General features: G+C 35.9%; 1 protein-coding gene across 5 annotated transcripts in view; it reads left to right on the top strand.

Annotated features, from left to right (window-relative positions):
• Window positions 1–12,247, top strand: part of PTPN4 (protein tyrosine phosphatase non-receptor type 4) — a 175,468-nt gene extending 163,221 nt beyond the window's left edge. For all 5 annotated transcript variants that reach the window (XM_084892217.1, XM_084892214.1, XM_084892216.1 and 2 more), the window contains one exon: window positions 4,235–12,247. In XM_084892217.1, the coding sequence (XP_084748343.1) occupies window positions 4,235–4,321 (87 nt within the window). In that variant the 3' untranslated portion in view covers window positions 4,322–12,247. The remainder of the gene's footprint in view (window positions 1–4,234) is intronic.
• Window positions 12,248–14,337: the final 2,090 nt, after the last annotated feature.

Below are 14,337 nucleotides of genomic sequence, written 5' to 3'. Positions count from 1 at the left end.
ACATTTTGGTTAGTTTATATATCTCCAAAATCTTTTAATCTATAATTTCCACAAACATCTTTTCTTGTTTGTTTGTTTCTTACCATTTGTTTGATGAACAAAGCAGGTGGTTTGTGCTACATAGTTTCCCAGTCTGGATTTTGCTGATTGCATTCCAAGGTAGTTTTCTCTGTACAGTAAACCCTCATTTGCAGATATCAATTTAACAGACCTTGAAGTTAACAGACAAAATTTCCAGTCCATATGACGTATGTGAAAATTAATATCCTGTTAATTTCAAAATGCTTTTAACCAAGATTTGCTTACAATTAAATTAAAGTTTTTGTTGTTGTTAATAATTCACTTTTACTTTTTTAAAAATAAATCTTTATTGTTCAGATTATTACAGTTGTTCCTCTTTTTCCCTCCCTTAGTTCCCCTCCACCTGGTTCCCACCCCACCCTCTACTTTACCCCCCCAACTGTCCTCATCCATAGGTATACGATTTTTGTCCAATCTCTTCTCGCACCTCCCATATCCTTTTCTCCCTGAGAATTGTCAGTCCACTTCCTTTCTATGCACCTGATTCTATTATATTCACCAGTTTATTCTGTTCATGATTTTTTATTCACTTGATGTTTAGATTCACTTGTTGATAGATATGTATTTGTTGTCCATAATTTTTATCTTCACCTTTTTCTTCTCCTTCCTCTTCTTAAAGAATACCTTTCAGTATTTCATATAATACTGGTTTGGTGTTGATGAAGTCCTTTAGCCTTTTCTTATCTGTGAAGCTCTTTATCTGACCTTCAATTCTGAATGACAGCTTTGCTAGGTAAAGTAATCTTGGTTGTAGGTTCTTGCTGTTCATCACTTTGAATATTTCTTACCACTCCCATCTGGCCTGCATAGTTTCTGTTGAGAAATCAGCTGACATTCGTATGGGTGCTCCCTTGTAGGTAACTAACTGCTTTTCTCTTGCTGCTTTTACTATTCTCTCTTTGTATTTTGCTCTTGACATTTTAATTATGATGTGTCTTGGTGTGGTCCTCTTTGGATTCCTTTTTTTTTTTTTTTTTAGGATTCTCTGTGCTTCCTGGACTTGTAAAGTCTATTTCTTTCAACAGGTGAGGTAAATTTTCAGTCATTAACTTCAAATAGGTCTTCACTATTTTGCTCTTTCTCTTCTTCTGGCAACTCCTTAATTCAGATGTTGGTACACTTGAGGTTTTCCCAGAGGCTCCTTACACTGTCTTCATATTTTTGGATACTTTTTGCTTTTCCAGTTGGGTGTTTTTTACTTTTTTGTATTTCAATCTTTGACTTGATTCTTGCAATCCTCTAGTCAGCTGTTGAATCTCTATATATTATTCTTTATTTCAGTCAGCGTATACTTAATTTTCTAGTTGGTCCTTTTTCATATCCTCGAGGATCTGGCTAAATTTATTGACAGTTCCTAGAAAATTCTTGAGTAACCTTATAACTGTAGTTTTGAACTTTATGTCCAATAGTTTGCTTTCCTCCATTTCTTTCATTTGTGACATGTTTCTTTGTCTCCGCATTTTGGCTGCTTTCCTTTGTGTGCTAGGTGTCCTGTAGGGCCCAGTGGCTTAGCCTCCATTGTTACCTGAGGTGGACACTCTTGGTGCCCCCCTTGTGGGCTGTGTGCACAGTCTTTTGTAGTTGAGCCTTGATTGTTGTTGGTATCACTGGGAGGAATTGACCTCCAGGCCAATCGGCTGTGTCTATGATGGGAGAACTTCTGTGCTGGAGACCCCCTTATGGGGCAGGACTTGCTTCAGTGGGGCTTTGGTGCTCACTGAGTCTGCCCCTGAGTGTGTCCCTTATGGATCTGAGGAGTTGTAATCTGGATGGTTTCACTCTGTCCACTGGGTACACTGGCTCTTGGATCTCTAAGGAGGTGCTGTTAGCCTCTACCTGAGGTTACCCAGCAGGAGCAACAGAGAGATCTGCAGATTCCTCTTCTTTGTTTGGGGTTTGGAGGTGCCCAGATGCATGCTGTTATGGGGCCTTGGGCCTTATTTTGGATGTTCTGGGTCTCTCTCACCCAGCTGCAGTTTGTTAGGTAATTTTAGATTGCAAAGGGCCAGGCCATTCATATGCAAAGGCCTCTGTGCACAGCTTGGGTGGGGCGAGGTCTCAGGGAATAAACAGGGCGGAGCAAACAGCTATGGCTGATCTCAGCCCTGCCCTAAGAGGCCCAGGTCTAAGTGTCCCAAGGTAATCGCTGCAAGCACCTCTGAGAGAAAGCTGCTCTCGAGTTCCGCCCGATGCCAGACACTCAAGTTTCTCCCCGTATGAGCCTGGGTCCCCGGAGTCTCGCCCGGAACTTACGAATTAATACTGGTGCTTCCAATACAAATTCAGTTTTTACTTAATGTCTTCTACCTTACATCTTTACCACCTTTATTCTTTAACAAAAATGCTGGTTCTCTGCAATACCAGCAATGAAAGACTTAGAATATCGCAAATACCTATTTGTTTTAATTTGATTACACAAGAACAATCTCAGAACAACTAAACTAACACAACTACCACAGACAGTATGATTACTGAAAATAACTTAAAATTTTTCTACAGTTCTTTTTTTTTTTCTTTTTAATATATTTTTATTAATTTTCTACAGAGAGGAAGGGAGAGAGATAGAGAGCTAGAAACGTCGATGAAAGAGAAACATCGACCAGCTGCCTCTTGCACACCCGCCACCGGGGATGTGCCCGCAACCAATGTACATGCCCTTGACCGGAATCGAACCTGGGACCCTTCAGTCCGCAGACCGACGCTCTACCACTAAGCCAAACCGGCTTCGGCTCTAGAGTTCTTTTTGCTTTTTGGGTATATTCTACAAAAGATATACAGTCAAATTACTGTTTTAAAGTCCCTTGCAATAGCTCCTTTCTGTTTAGTTCTGCCATCAGCTAGAATCACATGACACAAGGCCCGCGGGCCAAATCCAGCCCGCCAGGCCTTGCAATGTGGCCCGCACCGCGCTGTCATCACTGCACTCCGCTGTCAGTTTATGACATTGTCAGTTTATGACTGTTCAGTAAACCATTCGGCCCGCGATTTAGGCTGGATTTTAGATTTTGGGCCCTTCTCTGATTGAGTTCGACACCCCTAAGCTAGATATACACATTGATTTGTTTCATGTTATTTTCAATTTTTAGATTTTTTTAAATTAATGGTTTAATTATGGGGTATTTATATGGTTCCAAAGTAAAATATGTAAAAGAAGGAAGTGTATTCAATGAAGTCTAGTCTCTAGCCTTCTCATGAACCTTATTTTTATTTTATTTTATAGGAAATTGTTTTTTAATGATATACTAGTATCCTTCCCTTGCTTTTATAATACAAGAATAAATCCTATGTTTTGTGTGCTCACAACTGTAAAGCTACACTTACCCCACCCCATATATTGAGAGAGGTGTTTATATCCTCCTTTTATAAAATAACATATTATGTGCCATTTTCTCTACCTTGCTGTTTTTACTTAACATATACTGGAATCATTCTGGCCTTTAGACTTTTCTTCCTCCCCCACTACATTGTATCCACTGTGAGGATGTGCCGCAGATTACTCACAGCCCCTTCCTGATGGGGAGTGGATCGCTTTTACTTTTTTTTTTTTTTTTTTTAATATATATATTTTATTGATTTTTTACGGAGAGGAAGGGAGAGAGAGTTAGAAACATCTAGGGGGAGAAGCATTGATTAGATGTCTCCTGCACACCTCCTACTGGGGATGTGCCCACACCCAAGGTACATGCCCTTAACCAGAATTGAACCTGGGACCTTTCAGTCCACAGACTGACACTCTATCCACTGAGCCAAACCGGTTAGGGCCACTTTTACTTTTTAATTATTATAAATAACATAATAGCCTCACTTATGAATATGTTTTCAATTTCTTTTTCTAGTTTATCTTTGGTAGATTCCTAAAAGTAGGATTGCTGGGTCCATAGATAAATTAATGTAATTTTGTTAGATGCTGCCAAATTGCCATCCATAGAGATTGTGGCAATGCTAGGAATATTAGCAATGCATGAGGGAGTTTTTCCAACAAAATGTGTTGTCAGACTGTTATTTTTTGTTAGTCTGTTCATGAAGAATGGTATCCCTGTGTTGTTTTACTTTGTATTTCTTTTATAAGCAAGTCAAGTGACTTGTTTGTTATTTCTTTGTTTCATTTTCCAGTTTTTCTAATCAGTTCTATTTTTCATACTTTCTTTTTCAGAGTCAATACAGATTTGTATGTGAAGCTATTTTGAAAGTTTATGAAGAAGGATTTGTTAAACCCTTAACAACATCATCAAATAAATAAGAAAGCAAAAAATCTGGAGTATGTGTTAGAAAACTGCTTTCCAATTATATTCACTGTGCCATAATACTACTTGCAGGAAATGGCATCTAAACAAAAAATGAAGAACTGACAAAAACTGAAAACTTCAGCACTGTTGCACTTTATGTTTTAAAAAAAGTCACTCTCAAAACCTATAATTCATGTGTTTCAAGACTATTTCATGCTTTGTTTCGAACAAATAGTGAAGAACTGAGTATGTTCAGGGTAACATGAAATTTTGTAGTGGTGCCATGCAGACCCCTACCGGAAGAATTGCCACAAACAAGACTCAGAATTCTGTCATCTCTGCTACACACCTGTACTTTGAAAGCAAAAAGAAGTAAACATCAAGAGTCAGCTCTGGTGTTTGCAGTGATTCGTGTGCTTACTGTGTTACTTGATTACCAGATTTTATTTTTTAAATTTTAGCAATATCATTTTCAATATTAGCCAATACACTGCCTATGGATGCAGCACATCTTTCCCTTCACTCCCCCTGTAGAGACCTGCTGTTCATAAGAAGAAAGGTGGATTTGCTTTTCCCAGGAAATGCTGCACATTGTCCATTTACCAGCATCTTACAGAAAATATAAATATGAATCTACAAATTTTCTTGAATTTAATAATGTAATATATTTACCATAAGGTTGGCTTATTCCAAATCATGTGATTTCATGTACTTAATATAAAGGAATGCATGTATTATGTCTTAACCCCGTAAGTGCCTTGAGACATCTTTGTATGTCTAATGAAGAGGCACTCATTTGACCCACTAGGAGGTATGTGTGTATTCTGTACACTTACATCTTTACGCATTTTTAATCAGTTCACGTTTGAAAATAACTTCTTTTATTGAGAGGTATGCAGTCAAAGAAGGGTAAGGAAATTGTGTTTCTTACTCAGACCCTCTATTTTGTCACTGGAAGCAAAGGTAATTTGTGTTCTTCTGAGAGCGTTCTGCTGCTATGGAATTGTTTAAATCTGCACATTCCTTTCCTGAAAGACAAGGGTTACAGTTTAGCAGCTCAAGTTAAAAGTTGCTTTATTCTTCAAATTTATATTTGTTTTATCCCTCACTTTAGAAATGGCATCTAATATGCACATTAAAGTTAAACATATTGATACTCTAAGCTAGGGTTAGACCAGTTAGTTGCTTATTTCTATTACTAACGGAATTATTACTCTTCAGCATTCATTTCAGTTCATATCACATTTTGTTCACACTAGTCTATTAGGATACTCCAAACAAGGATTGAGAAACATTGTTTGACTTGTTTCAGAGTATAATCCCTCAGTTACTGAAATGAAATCCTTCGGTAACTGAAATGAGGATTTTTCTGGTCATTTTTGTATATTATTAAGTTACTCCAATTTACATGTACTTACTAGGTTATAAGCATATTAATTCATGGAGAATGTTAGCTGTCCTGCTGATGGAGGACCTGATGCCCTTTTAGGACTTGTATATGTTCCTTTTCAGATGTTTTTATTTTAATTTTTAAGTCTGTAGGGAGATAGCATTTTAAAATTGCCATTTTAATTTAAGTGGAAATTTGCTCACCTATTGAAGTGTTATAATTACACAATTATTTTATATGGATTATGGTTGAAATTGACTTTTACTGGTATTTTCTGAATATTTCAGAATAGTATTGATAAAATTTAGGACATTTTGAGATGCCATTTAGTATGAGGAGGGAAATGTACATTTTAAAATCTTCAGTATAATCTAAATGATGTTCTTTCAGATAGTCAAAATCCAAAATAATAAATTTTAGGAAGTTAAGTCCTAATCATTAATAGCCAAGATACCAATAAATTTTTATTAAAATATTTTAAGTTTTCTAAAAAGAATAGTAAACATAACCAGTATGTCTAAGAGAAACTCTCTTATCTATTTCTGAATTTTATAGTCAAGACAATATAAGAGTAAATAAACTGTAGTTTTATTTGAACATTCCATTCTCTGACAACAGGTAAATGTAATATAGGCTGCTATATGATATGATGATCAGTTGAAAAGTGAAATCATGTTCAGGTCTACATAATTAAAACTGGGCAGTTTTTTCACATGAATTAAAAAGAAAATTGGTCTGTTTTATGTGGATAGAATATGATTAGAAAACAAATGATGCAGTTGTATAGAGATAAACATAAGTGGCATGGTTGGCATGTTCTTTAGGGCTTAATGTTTATACTTCTGAGATTCATAATGGTTGGCAATGAGCACTGCTGCCCTTTTTAACAGTTAAGGCCAGTGTTTAAGTCCCGCATATATCAGTTGTTCATTTGGGAGGTGTTCTCTGTCAGTATTGTGATGTACAAAAAAAAATGCTTTTAAAGGCACATTTATTGGGGTCTTAAATTTTAAAATATGCTAATTATGCTTCCCTGTTCACTCAATAGATAAGACTTTATCCATTATATCGATACCTAAGAATTTTTTAACCTGCTTATTGATCTATGTAGGGTTCTAGAATCATCCTAGCTTTGGTACACCAAGTAGGTCTAGATTTCACTCATATCATGTAACATCAAGTGATAAAAATGCCAGATTTCTTGTACCTAAACTACTGCCCCCTCCCTTTACCCCCAGTCAATCAACATTGACTGTTACTCTCACAAGTAGAAATAGTTATTTGTGAACCAGGGGCTTTTTTAAATGCTAAGAAATGTTTGTGAAAACCTTTCCTCTCTGATTTACGATGGTTTTATGATGTTCATTTCAAATGTATGTTGGAGCATCTGATTTGTGTCAGCACTCACTACACAGGATGAAGAATATTTTGGAATAGACTTTACATTCACAAAAAGGATTGGCAGTATTTGTTACACTGGTGCACTCATTCAAAATAGTTGCAGAGTAACAGCATCTATTTTGATTTCCTCTGTGTGGCCTCCTTTTTAACTGTACAGTTGTTTATAATTTGTTGGCAGGTCTGATCAGGTCTAATCAGGTATTTGAGCAAAAGCCTGTTTCCGCTGGCAGCACCATGTACACATCAGAGCTGAAAGAAACCTGGAAGATTTTATCTAAGTTCACTGTTATTTTAGGCAACGTGTGATTATCATAAATTCTCATGAATTTTAGGGTTTTAGCGCAAGAATTATATTCAAGCAGTGATTTCACTGATGTCACTTAGTTTAGAAAATAACTAGACTTTTCGAAGTGGCCCTCATTGGGACCTGATCCAGTTTGCTAGCCATGCTTCCTTGACAAAGCATAAGCTTTTGTGAGGTATTTAAGCTGTAGGTGCAGTGTAAAAACATTCTTAGTGCAAATTAGAAGGCTAATATTTAAAAGCACTTACAACATAAAACTAAGATTTAGAATATATGTCCACTTGCAATCAATTTATGTGCATAATATGAACATGTAGTAGAATTTTAAAGCATTATTTGTTTTATAATCTTACTAGGAAGAACGAAGGAAACAATTTTTAACAGTGTTCTATTTAATATCTGTGTTTTGAATGTTTAAAATATTCTGACGGCAAGGTTGCCAAAGTAGGTTTGAATTCATAAAAATTATTTATACCACAGTAATGTGGAGTAAGTTTACATCTCTTTCATTTGTTGTGATTATTTTGTAGTTCAGGTGAATTTTGATTTAAAGTTCCTTAGAGTAATACATTATGGTAAATATTTGTTGGAATAAACATCTCTTAGTAACATGACAAGACCAAGATAAATTATGCCACAGTGTGCTTTTATGTAATTGTCACATCCACAAAGTGACTTTATTAACATTGCTTACTTCCCGTTTGCTTCAACTATCCCACCACTGTCCTTGCAGCATTTGTGTTTATGTTGTTTCCTCCAAGTGAAATAGCTCTGTTCATTAAAACCCACTGGATTAATTGAATCAAATATCAGAATTACTGATCCATTGACAAAAATTTATTGGTGCCTCAGTGTGATCACAACACAAGCAACTATTTGTAAAGTTCTTTGAGAATTACGTAGAAACAGACTTACATAATAAAACATTTTAGGGCTAACTGCTAATAGATAATTTCAGCAATTTTATAAAGAGCTCGTGAAATGAATCTCTAAATTGAATTTTGGGGGTTCAGCTTTCTTTACAATGTCTACAACTATCATCAACACCATTTTTTGTATACAGATTTCATTCTTAGTAGCAATTACAATAAGCCTTTCAATGTTATCAAAAACTAGCCCTATTTCAGTCAGAAATTAGACATTTTATTTCCATAATCTTGGTGAAAATACCAATTGTTATTTCTGTTTCCTATTTAAATTTGCTGCTATTTATTTGCATGTTTTTTCTGTGGCAGTTTCCTGTTGATTTCTAAAGTTTAATATTCATTGTTTTCATTTTAGTAATGCACGCTAAATGGGCAGCCAGAAGTAGTATCTGCTGGGGTGCAGTTCATCAACGCTGACTATAATGACTCATTACCTAAATAAGTCAGCTGATCTTTTTTAAATTTACAAAGTGAAAGGTATTAGTAATGGTTCAAGTTAAAGGCTACAATTTTAGGGGGAAATCCTAATGTTTAACTTCCTGAAACCTTTCAAAATTTAAAATACAGGAATGAAAACGTTTTAAAACCTTGTACTCATAGAAGTTTTAGTTAAATACTGTCAAATTTTCCTATTGTAGTATAAATGATATAGAAAATATTTTTCTATGGGCAAAAGATTGAAACTTAACTTTTACTTTGTTGTTTAAAAAGGAAAAATGATATTTGTATGTCTCATGCTGTAAAAAAAAAAAATGAATGTATCTTTCAATGTTATGAGAATTGTGACTTGATTATAGGGATACTCTTTGGTTTAAAAAAAAAAAAAAAAAAGTCAGTGAGGGATTAAAAAGAAAAGGAAGAGTGTATTCCATTCCATTACAGAAAATTCAATTTTAGAAGAAAATGTAATTTCATTATAAAGAAGAGCAGTCATTGCCCTAACCAGTTTGGCTCAGTGGATGGAGCGCCAGCCTAAGGACCAAAGGGTCCTGGATTTGATTCCGGTCCAGGGCACATACCTTGGTTTCAGGCTTCTCCCCCAACCCTGGCCCTGTCAAGGGCTCCTGCAGAAGAAGGTAACCAATCACTGTTTCTCTCACATTGATGTTTTTCTCTGTCTTTCCCTCTCTCTTTCACTCTCCCTAAAAATCAATGGGAAAATATCCTCTGGTGAAGATTAACAAAATAAGTAAGCGCAGTCATTGTTGAAGCATATTTCAAATTAATATGCTTTTTTTTTTTTTTTCATTTTTGCTTTGTTTTAGCTCTAGAATAGGAACTTTCAAGAAAATGTTTGCATACTGTTTTTAAATGTAATGCAACTGAAGTCTAGATTTCTCCAGTGTGAAAGGTTCATTTCGTGTGAGGGAAAACGTTCTGCTGACTTGTTGCTCATGAAGGAAAGTTCTCAGGCTTTGTCACTTCTGCAGCTGCAATGAGGACATCACCGTGAGAGAGTGACTGATGAAGCCAGAAAACCATGCCTAAGATCCAGCATGGTGAATGTGTGCAGAGGCCGCTGACAGAGTTTTGCCTTTTTATTCTCAGTATCATACAGATAAGCCCAACTCTGACTTGTCTTAAATGTTTAAGGGTTAATTAAGTCAACTGAGCAAAACACAACCAAGTTCCCTTCCTTTCTTTTCCCTCCCCCCTCCCCCCCTCCCCATCCCTTGTATTTTATGCTAACATCTTTAGGTATGGTGGACTTTTTCAACAATTTCTTTAAAGGGTAGTATTTATTTGTTACTTATTAAACTTGACTCAGTGGGGCCTTGATTCTTTTGACACCTCTCTTCCACCCTCCAACTTGTAAAACAAAATCATTACTTTCCCTTTCACAACTGAGTCTTCGTGAAGTACCCTGAACAACTGAGGTGATCTCTTCCTTCATTAACTTCTGTTAACAGTTATTAAAAGATCAGTCTCAGGGCCCTTTAACCCTGGGAGTTTCCAAATTTAGTGATATTATTTGTGACAACTTTAAAATGCCACACTGCTAAAGAAAATGGTCACCAAAAGCCATCAAAGGGGCTCACCCCTGCTTACAGTCTTAGTCCCAATAGGCACTGATTCGTGGTTTTCCCAAATCTACTGTAGTCACAGTTGAGCCCATTTTACCTTATACTTAAAAGAAGCTTTTAGTTTTTACTTTGAATTAGTGTTCCAGTTATTTGCCTTCCTGGGCAAGAAAATTTCAACCCAATTCTGGGATTCTCTTGCCCCCATCTTTAGTGATTTGGCAAGATTTTTCATTTTTTCTTGTATTCTGTAGAGTAGGCCATATTTTAATACTGAAATTGATTCCTTGAATTTCAAATAGCACTTTATTTCATGCTTACTACTGATTTAATTTATGCATATGAAAATATCCTAGGAGTCTTATAAATATGAAAAAAATGTAATGGGTTAGTATGTAGAGGTCATTGGATTGGACCCAAGTTTAAATGCTTTACAATGATCCCTCTCTCTCTTTTTTAATGATCTCTTGGTCATTTGATATTTAAAAGGTAACTGTGTGATATTTAGCTTTTCCGCTTCTCTGTGATTTAGTACAATAGAGGCTGCCCAGTTGACTGTTGTTGCTGGACACTGAGCCTAGCTTCGGCCAAGTCATTTCTGCTTTGCATTTTTATACATTACATAACTACGTTTGTTTAGATTTGTGTTATACTTAGGGGTAAAGTCAATACTGCACCACAAGTTGAAGGGGGCAAAAACCTGACACATCAGATACGTGTCCGGGGGCAGGTTTAAGAGAGTGAAAGCAGTTTACATTAAGCTGTTTTCACTTTCCTATCATTCGAATATATGTGCTTAAGAAACAAACTGCCCAGCTCAGTGTTTCTATAGCGCCGTGCCGTTGCACTTACAATCCATGTTGTAATCTTTTCCAATAAGAAAAGCTACTCTTTATTTTCTGCAGTGTAGGCTTAATTTTATGACAAGTAGTTTACTGTATCTTCATTGGTGGTGTTTATAATTCTATGTAAAGGGTGTTTTAATTTGGAATTGTTTTCTTGTAACAGGTGCTATATGTAAATATAAAGGGCAAAAAGTATCTTAAAAGTCTAGTTTATTTCCTAATTAAAATATAGTTTTGCATTTCTGCTGCCATTTCATATTTCACTGTACTGAACTTGTAGCAAATGGAACTATCTCCCTAATTTTTTAAACTAACTCCTCTCCCACCCTACAAAAATATATCTCCATATATAGGGTTTGTTCCCTAATTAAGAGGCAAAGAAGCTTAGGGTTGTTTTTGTTTTGTTTTTTTTTAATGTGTAAGCTTGAATTTGGTCAACACTGGGTAATTTGAAATCACTGTGTTTGTCATGTAACTTACTGAATGCTTGAAAGGCCTGTGTAGTTATCTGTCTTAATATCAGTGGAATTATAACCTCTACTGTTAATTCATGTAAAATACCTAGAATACTAGCAGCAAACAGGATTAAAATGCATTAAAACTGTTTTAGTCCTAAAATGACTTATGTTATATAAAATGCTATGACATGTATTTTATTGGCCATATTCATTTGATTGAGTAATAGTTGTCCAGGTACAAACATGAAAAAAAACTCTAGCTGTGACTTTTAATTATTCAATTGCTAAATAAAGATGTGCTTTAGTAATTTAAAGTATAGGAGTATTGAAGATTATTTTATGGGGGTTTTTTGTTGTTGGACTTCTCTGACAATGCTTTATGTTCATTTAATGGGTGATGGGAAGGGACTAGGAGAATGCTAAGTGCTACATTTCTAGAATTACTGGCTCACACAGCGCTGTATTGGGGGAGGGAGAGGGTGTGTAGGAAACAGAAGACATTTAGAAGAATGTCTGATGATCTGGCACCAGCCCCTCTTCTCCGGTATTCCTAATGTAAGACCTTGTCAATTAAAATAAAGGAACTTTATTTCTATTCCTGAGTCAGCTTGCTTCATAGCTTTCCCAAGTGCAGTTAAGCATGCCATTTATCATCTGAAAGGAAATAATTTTTAGAGAAAATATCCATTAATATTTAAATACTTTTACATCAAAATTATATTACAAAGCCAAAAATAAACATTTATGATTATAAAGATATAAACAATATAAGGAAGATCCAAAAGGAGTTCTGAAAGCCACATTCTCCACAACTAAGGATAGTTCCCCTCGAAGCAGTGGCAACCTCTGTTAAATTTCTGCTCTTTTGTTATGGGGGGAAAGCTTGCATGCATTTGTGTGTACACACACATTTCGTTAATGTCAGAGAGGCTGTACCATATATTCTGCAGCTTTGTTATCTTGGGGATATTTCCATATCTGCATATTCAGGTCTACCTCATCATTTTTAACCACTGCCTTGTACTCCATCATAGAATTAATTTCTTAATGGACACCTGGCTGTTCCTAGTTTATGCTGTATAAGCATTCTTATACAAATATTGTTAATAATCACTCCAAATATACACGTAGGGCACATTTCTAGCAGTGGGGTTGCTAAGTGTAGGACACCTACCTACACTTTTAAATTTTAATAAATATTGTCTAATCTGAGAGAAGAGTCTACCACTTTATGCTTCCAACCAAAGCATATGAGAATGTTTCCCCACATTCTTATTAGAACTGCTATCATACTTAATTTTTTTGCTCACCTTATAAATGAGACATTTTATTTTTATGTATTCTACAAGATTGAGTAGATTTTTATATTTACTGACCCCTTGTATTTCTTGTTTTCTAAATTTCATATTGCTATCATTTTTATATCAAGTTGTATGATGTTTTATTCATTATGAGATTTTGGAAATTAAAGAAATTAGTCATGTTGCAAAATCTGTTTCTTATGGTGTGATCTTTGACTATTCTTTTTGAGGGCTCAGGTGGTATATTTTTAATACTTTTGTAAGCAAATGTATCAGTCTTTTTAATAACTTCTTAGTTTGGGGTATACCTGCAAAAACTTGTTCTAATTCCTATTAGCTCGCCATTTATGATTGACGCTCTCTTAACGCCATCAAACTAACCTACTCAGTGCTACCACGTTCCTGTTGTGTGCTCCCCTGGCCACTGTGGACTGCTCTTCCAGTTCCAGCAATTAAGTTGTAAGCTTACAAAAATGAAAAGCATGTGTTTATTTGCTAACCTGCTTATGCAAATGTGTTTGCCTTTATTATATTTAACAGTGATTTACATAAGCCAATGAAATGTGAGTATGAAAAGAAAGAAAGGGTAGGGGGTTTGCAAAAGCCTTATAACTGTGTCTTTAAAACTTTATTCTTTAAATTTTTATTAAAAAATAGTATGGGCAAGACAATTATGAGAAAATAAAAGAAAAGGGAATAGACGAGAGACTAACAGACAAAAATAGGTAATGCACTTGGTGTCTGTTTTTTGCAACAGGACTAAGGGTTTATAATTGAGCTCATACCTTACATACAGAGTCACAAGTGAATGTACATTTACTAGAGGCCCAGTGAATGAAATTTGTGCACTTGGGGGGGGGGGGGAATCCCCTCAGCCTGCCTGTGCCCTCTAGCAGTCCAGGAGCCCTTGGGGGTATCCGACTGGTGGCTTAGGCCCGCTCCTTTTGGGGGGAATAGGCCTAAGCCACCAGTTGGACATCCTTAGCAGTGCTCATCAACTGTGAGCCTAGCTTCTGGCACACCGACCACCAGGGGGCAGCTCCTGTGTTGAGTGTCTACCCCCTGGTGGTCAGTGCACATCATAGTGGCTGGTCGTTCCACCATTTGGTTGATTTGCATATTATCCTTTTACTATATAGGATATGTCTTTAGCTAAAACAAAATACATGTGTTTTCTAAATTCTTTAATTTTTTTTTTTTATTATTCAACGAACCATTACTTCTCATCATTACATATGTGGGTTTCTACCATAATCTATATATATAAAAGCCCAGGAACCAGAATGGTGGAATGAACAGAATGACAAGGAGCTATGACACACACACTGCAGAGAGAGAACCGGGATAACCAAGGATAGAAAGTAGAGACCACATAGGGACTGAT

Source organism: Pipistrellus hanaki (assembly GCF_964339955.1).
Source record: "Pipistrellus hanaki genome assembly, chromosome: 8".
NCBI lineage: Eukaryota > Metazoa > Chordata > Mammalia > Chiroptera > Vespertilionidae > Pipistrellus > Pipistrellus hanaki.
This window is presented reverse-complemented; position numbering and strand designations above follow the sequence as displayed.